General features: G+C 39.1%; 1 protein-coding gene across 1 annotated transcript; it reads right to left on the bottom strand.

Moving 5' to 3' along the window:
- Positions 1-4,295: 4,295 nt before the first annotated feature.
- LOC109953596 (extracellular calcium-sensing receptor-like) lies at positions 4,296-7,983 on the bottom strand (the record flags this gene model as incomplete). The annotated part of the gene is made up of 6 exons (XM_020589072.1): positions 4,296-4,483; positions 4,722-5,621; positions 6,450-6,573; positions 6,653-6,880; positions 6,990-7,784; positions 7,918-7,983. Coding segments are annotated over 6 exons (2,301 nt in total), but the record flags the coding sequence as incomplete, so codon positions are not given.
- Between the last annotated feature and the right edge of the window lie 8 nt (positions 7,984-7,991).

Below are 7,991 nucleotides of genomic sequence, written 5' to 3' on the forward strand. Positions count from 1 at the left end.
ACCATGAGGATGATGTCAGGGAAAATGACAAAGAATCATTTTCTCACTTTACTGCAAAAATTTTTAAAAAAGACTTAAATTCTCCTTTTTTTGCCAAGCTTTGTTACCCGGCATATACCCTTTACTGCTCACAGCAAGATTGAGTATACCAGTTGTTTTTGTATTTTCTTGATCAGATGAGCTACCAAGAAGATTACTCAATTTTTCTCAGTAAAGTTAGAGAACTAAAATATAAATGTACTAATTTACAGACATAAGGTAACTAAATTATAAAGGCTAGAGTTTAAAATATCATCGTTTATTGTTGGACATGCATTATTTCTGTATATCCCATTTTTAATAAATAGGCTACATCCCATTTTCATATTGCTGTTCACAGTTTGATGTATATTGTAAAATATCTAAAAGAAGTGTAAATCTTGCTTTAAGAGTCTTGTTCTTCAGGGTATCTACAAACAATTTCATAATTGCCTGGCCTACTGGCCACCATACGTAGCCAACATATCTGTACATAAACCTACAGGTGATAATGAACTCTGTTCCTACCAGAACACTACAGTCAATCATTAGTAAATAGGCTAAATGATATTTTTAATGGTTTACACATGACTGGTTTAACACAGCTCATTTTATATGTTATGGGCTGTTATAAGAATCACGCAACTTATATCATGTTGATGTTTTAAGCTACAATAGCCTATAAGCTACACACAGACACTTAACGAAAATATGAAAATGGGATGTATTTATTAAGCAAACTTAACATGTCCAACAAAATATAAACTCTACAATGCAGCTAGGAAAAATATTACCATAAGAAAAATACGCAATCAATCAAGATTCAGCCTATTGGCAACTGAGGTAACTGCCATGACACTGACATCGATCTCTGTGATAGTCCTCCAATTAAACAGTAATTTTATAGATTTGTGCCACATAAGCATGCAATTCTTGAGTTTGAGATTAAGTATATGTTGGATAACAATATTTCAGTATTGTTGTCATCCAGCTGGGCATCCCTCTGCTTGCTGTTTGATAAATCTGACAAATCTCTGGGGTTCTGTACTGATTACAGTAAGTTTAATAAAGTTACCAAGCCAGATGCTTTTCCTTTACTATGTATGGAAAACTGTATAGACCAGACTGATACAGCCAAGTTTGTCACTAAATTGGGCTTGTAAAAGATGAGTTCCCCTGTCAGCTTGTGCATGGGAAATGTTACTATTTTTAAGACCTACTGGTTAACACATAATAAATAGAATATGGAAACTGAATTAAAGTAATTAGGATAAAACTAAATGGTACAACCTAATAGGCTATGAAGAAACTCAAGACCATGTGCAAACAGTGACAGTAGTGCAAATATAATTACATGTGGGATGTACATCTCCAGTGCATCCATGCACTGTTTAACCACATAGCCGAACGGCATCTTACTGTCAACCTGGCCAAGTGTGACTTCACAGGGTATCAGCTGAATTATTCAGTAATCAAGAAGGAAGCTCTGCCTCTGAACTGGGCTCTTCAACATTGTGATGTGTATCCTAGTTTTGTAGGTGCACCACTGATTTTGTACAGAGACCACAACCTGTTGACATTTTTAAGATCATTACATTGCCCAAACAGTGTTTAATGCAGTGGATGTTATTTTTGCAGTCACACGGTGTGAAGATCAGGCATATTAAAAGGCAAAGGTAATGTTATTCCAGATGTTCTTTCATGTGTCTCTGTGGACTAAATTGCAGGGTTATCTATTTTTGTATATGTTGGAATAAAATCAAAGATTTTTTATTGTCAATTCACTATATGTGCAGGACATACAGAAAAATCAATGATGTTACCTTAAATGATTCACATTGTAGTCTCCCTCTTTGTCATAGCCTTTGAGCCATGTTATGACATCAGATGTCCCTGGCTGGGAGTAAATAAGGAGCACAGCCAAACATATTTCACATAAAACTGGCATCTGTTTTTATCCCTTCACACTGACTGTAGCCATGACCAGAGGTATTATAATTTCAGGTTGTCTGTCTCTACAGCCCATTCCTGTGAGCATGATATGTCAGAAACACCTTGAAAGAATTTCTTCAAATTTGGAAAGAACATCCACTTGAACTCAAGAATAAACTGATTAGAGTTTGTTGGTCACAGTATCCTTAGCCTGTCCCATTCCTATGAATTTGACTGGCTGGGAGAGGCAATACAATCACAAAGTGGTAATTATAGTAAACTTTCTTAAAACCACTTTTCTGAGCTAAATGAGCTAATTATTAGCGTTGGTGTCTCCTACACGATGTACTGTAGCTACTGTGCAAAAGAAACTTGTGGTATATAAGTAAGACACAGTAAATCAGCGCTGACTGGCTGAATCAGACAGTCAAGCAAATACCATAATCTGATTTATTGATCATACTTGCATGATTACAATGATGATGATGACAGCTACTGTTATGCTGAAAACACATCTCTATAGCAACCAAATTTAGTGGAAGTATTAAAGTGAATGTGCCTTTGCAGCCATGCTCTTTAACTTTACATAATGATTTCCCAGTGAGTAACTTATACAGAACCTTGCTTCAAAACCAGAAAGAAGTCTGTGGACTCAGGAGAAAAAATATTGGCTGCCTTTAAAAATAAGGGGAATATTTCCACAAAAAAAATTGGCCCTAAACATTAAAATTGCATGTGTTCATATTTATTCAAGAGTCACAATGGAGATGAGCACCAGAGAGGAATAAGAAAAGCGGCACTGCAGGAATTTGAGCATATGGTCTCAATATGTATTTTAAGGCGTTCTCATTCAGGGATAAAAAAATAAGGGAGAGAATGAAAATTTATACAGATGCCCTCAGTGCCCGATTGACAATCAATGTGACAAAAGGAACTGTGACTGAAATTTAACATCAGGAGATAGCAAGTGTAAAATATGCAGCACTGCTGTCAGCATGGCAGCTGTTTGTCATTTGCACTCCTTGGAGTGCTGTACATCTCTCACATTGAACATACTCATAAAAAAAACAGCATATTAGATTCCAAGTATAGGGAATAAACTAGTTTACATTATTCATAGTGGCCACATAATAATACAGTTCCCCTTTATTTTAAAGTCATGTCCCTTAACAGATTTTGTCTGATTTCTCTTTATATGTCATGCAAAGTTGTTGCAACTACTGCTTCATATTGCATATTTGCTACACTGACAAAAGCTTTTTATATTGGCAATACTCTCTCATTTTTCCATTTTTTTACTTATGTTGTGGTATTTCTGAATATTTCTATGTGGAATAATAACACTGGACCAGCTCTTTACTCTCACGAGGTTACTGGAGGGATCCTGGGAGTTTGCTCATCCAGTCTACATGTGTTTTATGGACTTGGAGAAGGCCTATGACCAGGTCCTTCAGGGTGGGGGTATTCCGGGAGTAGGGGCACTGGAGCCACCGGGACGAGTCATTCGGTCCTTGTATAACCGCGGTGAGAGCTGTGTCCGTATACTCGGCAAGAAGTCAAACATGTTCCCAGTTGGTGTTGGCCAGTGCCAGGGCTGTCCCTTGTCACTAATTCTGTTTGTGATCTTCATAGACAGATGCAGCTCGGGGGAGGAAAGTGTCCGGTTTTGGGACCTCAGAATTGCATCTCTGCTATTTACTGATGATGTGGTTTTGTTGGATTCATCAGACTGTGACCTTCACCTCGATTTGCAGCCAAGTGTGAAGTGGCAGGTTTGAATGTTAGCACCTCTAACGGCTGTGATTCAGTGGGTAGAGCAGTAGTCTCCCAACTAGAGGGATAGAGGGTCAAATCTCGGTGCCTGCAGTCCACAGTGTCAAAGTGTCCTTAGGCAAGGCACTGAACCCCTGCCCCCTGATGGTTAGAGCCATCGGTGCGAGCTGGTGCTGCAGATGGCTGCCTTGGTACTGTACCGGTTCTGTATGTGTGTAACCAAAGCCAAATAAAGGTGATTATCCTTATTATCTTCTAAATCTGAGGTCATGGTGGATTTCTCCTTCTGGGTTGGGAGTGAGTTGCTGCCCCAAATGAAGGAGTTGAAGTGTCTCAGGGTCTTGTTTAAGAATGAGGGTAAAATCGAGCATGAGATTGAACGGCGGAGCAGTAATGCAGATGTTGTACTGAACTGTCGTTCAGGCAAGGCAAAGGCAAAGCTCTCAATTTACCAGTCAGTATACACTCCAGCCCTCACCAATGATCACAAGCTGTGGTTAGTGACCGAAAAAATAAGATTATGAATACAAGTAGCCAAAATGAGTTTCCTTCATAAGGGTGGCCAGACTTACCCTTAGAGATAGGTGAGGAGTTCGGACATCTGGAAGGGACTCAGAGTAAAACCGCTGCTCCTTCACATCGAAAGGGGCCAGTTGAGATGGTTTAGACATCTTATCAGGATGCCTCCAAGGCCCACCCCTCTGGAGGTCTTCCAGGCACATCCATCTGGTAGGAGACCCCGCGGCAGACCCAGAAAACACTGGAGAGATTATACAGTATATCTGATCTGGGAATGTATCAGAATCCTGCCAGAGGAGGTGGAACACATCGCTGGGGAGAGGGATGTCTGGACTATCTTGCGAATACAAAATCACATCAACTAAAGAATTGTTCTGTTAACACAATATAACAGTAGAGATTTTATTTTAGTCACAAGGATCAGCAAAGCAGAAAAAATATTTCAAAAGTGACTAATAATTGTTAATGTCTGTCATTACTCAATGTCTTTCCCATTAAGTATTTCTTTGTGTTATGCTCTGGTCTAAACAAAATTATATAACATTTTGGAAGAAAAATGCAAATGAGTAGCCCATAGCTGGAGGCCAGAATAGCAAATATCTCTACAGCAACACTGAACCTCCCAGGAGAGCTGACATATGCTGGAATAAAAGTGATCCAGACTGCACAGAATATCAACATGCTGAAGGTGATCAACTTGGCCTCATTGAAGTTATCAGGCAGTTTCCGAGCCAGAAAAGCCAGAATAAAACATAAGATGGCCAGAAGGCCTATGTACCCAAGTACAGCCCAAAAGCCTACAGCTGATCCCAGAGCACACTCTAAGATGATTTTGTCCTTGAACTGGGTAAAATTCTTAAATGGAAAAGGAGGAGAAATAGTTAACCAGAGGATACATATAACAACCTGGATGAGAGTGAAAGCCACAACACTGAGTCTCTGCTGTGCAGGCCCAAACCATTTCATCACATTACTGCCTGGAAGTGTAGCCCTGAAGGCCATTAACACCACTATAGTTTTCCCCAGAACACAAGAGATACAGAGGAAAAAGGTGATGCCGAATGCTGTGTGTCGCAGCATGCAGGACCACTCAGAGGGCTGGCCGATGAAGGTCAGAGAACACAGGAAACACAGAGTCAAGGAGAAGAGCAGCAGAAAGCTCAGCTCAGAGTTGTTGGCCCTGACAATAGGAGTTGTCCTGTATGTGAAGAAAATGGCTGCCACAACAGCAGTCATGCATGTTCCAGATAAGGCCGCTGCAGTGAGCAGTACTCCCATAATTTCTTCATATGATAGAAACTCTGCCTCCTTCTTTACACAGGCATCTCTTCTTTCACTGGACCAGGATTCAGGGTGGCATCGCTCACATGTGATAGAATCTGAAAAAGTTATTAAATCTGATGTCAAACTTAAACAATACATTTAAGTTTTTCTACATTGCATTTTTCAGTTTTGTTTTATATGAACAGATGTAAATTTGACACTTAAGTCCCACATAAATAGTCTTTGCATCTTGTATCTAATTGACTCCAGAAATTACTATGACTTGTGAATTATTACTCGTTCAACATTTTTATATGAGGAAACTTCATTTCCTTGATCATTTTTAATCCTTTAGCACATCACAGCATGCATCCGCAAACCACAAAATAAAACAGCACACTATGCCAATCCATACCAAATGTTGTACCTTTGTATGTAAAGATTTCAAAGCCCCTGTGCTTAAAAGACTTTTTGTTCAATGTCAGGTTATTTGCTTAACTAAAAACTTGTTAGCAAGCAAGATAAATGATGTTCATAATATTAGCAGTTATACACTTACAGTTAACAACTGGTGCTTTATTAGTTACTATGCTAAAAGTTACATTACTATGCTAAAATTGACACAGTGTAATACAAGAGTCCTTCAATAAATCCTCCTTGATAAAGGAAAAGATATTCAGTATTTAGTTTTGTTTCAAGTAGTTGGCCATGATCAAGGCTGTAGCTTTTGCTGCTGCATTGCACTGCATCATACACAAGGGTGTTTATTATTTAGCAGAGTCTCACTGCCATAATTTGGATGGACAATATAACACAAACACCTTTGTGAACCTGGGATTATGTTTAAGGTCTTAAAATTTGAGCCCGAAAAAATAATTAGAACTATTTTTTTTGAATATAAAAAGTGAATCCAGGCCTCACAGACCCGAAGAGACCACAAAGACCTGTCATGTCGCTTATTTCTCCCTCTGCACATCTGATACAGTCATAGCAGCAGACAGGTTTTCCTTTCTGGAGAACCTTACGACTTCCTGGGGGACATTTCTCACTGCAAACTGACACAGGCACCTGCATGATACGGTAACAATAATACAGTTAGGATGATTATACTGTAAATAATAACTACAGTGATCACATTGTAGCTTACCTGGTTTGAGTTCTCTGCCCAAATTAAATATTTCTTTTGCAGACTCAGCTGTTTGTCTGCAGGTAATGATGCATCATAACGACCAACTGTGACAAAGTCTACAATGCCATTTTCTGTTGGCTGCCAGTTTATAATTTCATACTTTGCTGGTGGGTCTCCATTCTCATTAAAGTAAATCTCATCTCCTTCCTTGGTTTTGAAATGAATATTTCTTATGTGCTGTAAAATCTATGAACATAGGTACTGATTAAGTTATTACAGCAAACATTGTGTAGGCCCAATAGGATAAGACATTTTTTCAAAATCTTAACTGCTTTTTATTTCAGGTTGAACTCACTGTGAGTGGATCTAGCTGCATCTTATTGTTACATGTTTCATTACAGCCAAGAATACTATGAAGTGCATGTGCCACAGCATACACTCCTTTATAGATATTGTCAAATATAGGCATGAGTGACATATCAGTGAAGCTGTTTTTCACTCCAGTCACATCTTCATGTCCAGTACATTCTCTCTTATTCTCTGCTGATGAGTTTGACTGCTTGAACTTACAGTTAAATAGAGTCTCCCAGAACTCTGTAAACATTTCATTACTAGATGAACTGAGAGACTTCACGTTTAATATGAACTCTCTCATACCACTGACATGTGCTTCGGGGATGGACAGGCCTATGGCACCATCCAGAATGTGATGTGTATCCATTTCTTTTGTTTGGGAATCAAAGATCCATCCATCACTTCCCACCCACTGGTATCCAGTCAAGTTATAGTGAGACAACGCACCTAACAGCACATTCATTTCCATGGTTGAGACTAAAACTACAATCACCTTGGAGGTGGAAGCATTGATAATGTCAATTATTTTTTTAATTTTATCTGATGAATCTGTTCTAAAGAAAGACACAGAGTACTCCAGACAGATGCCCAGCTGCTGTGCAGTCTCTGTGAATGTAGCCATAGCATTATTGCCATAATCATTATTGCTTCTAATAGCTCCAACCCAAGCCCAACCCAAGTGCTTGACCAACTGGGCCAGTGCTCTGCTCAGATAGAAATCACTGGGTATTGTTCTGAGGAAGGATGGGTATTTGATTTTGTCACTGAGACAAGCACAGGTGGCAAAGGGGCTGATCTACAAGAAAAAGAAATGACCTCTGAAGATAAAGATTTAAGACAGAGAACAATCACACATAGTTGCTTTGACCAACTGACAATGAATAATTATGTGCAGCAAACATAATGACATATTTACTAATGGTACCCACCATTGGGAGATAAAACGGCCCAGTGACAGTAGCTATAGATATGCATAAGGAAGAGGTCCCTCCTATAATGGCCT

The sequence above is a fragment of the Monopterus albus genome, unplaced genomic scaffold, assembly GCF_001952655.1.
Source record: "Monopterus albus unplaced genomic scaffold, M_albus_1.0 scaffold829.1, whole genome shotgun sequence".
Classification (NCBI taxonomy): domain Eukaryota; kingdom Metazoa; phylum Chordata; class Actinopteri; order Synbranchiformes; family Synbranchidae; genus Monopterus; species Monopterus albus.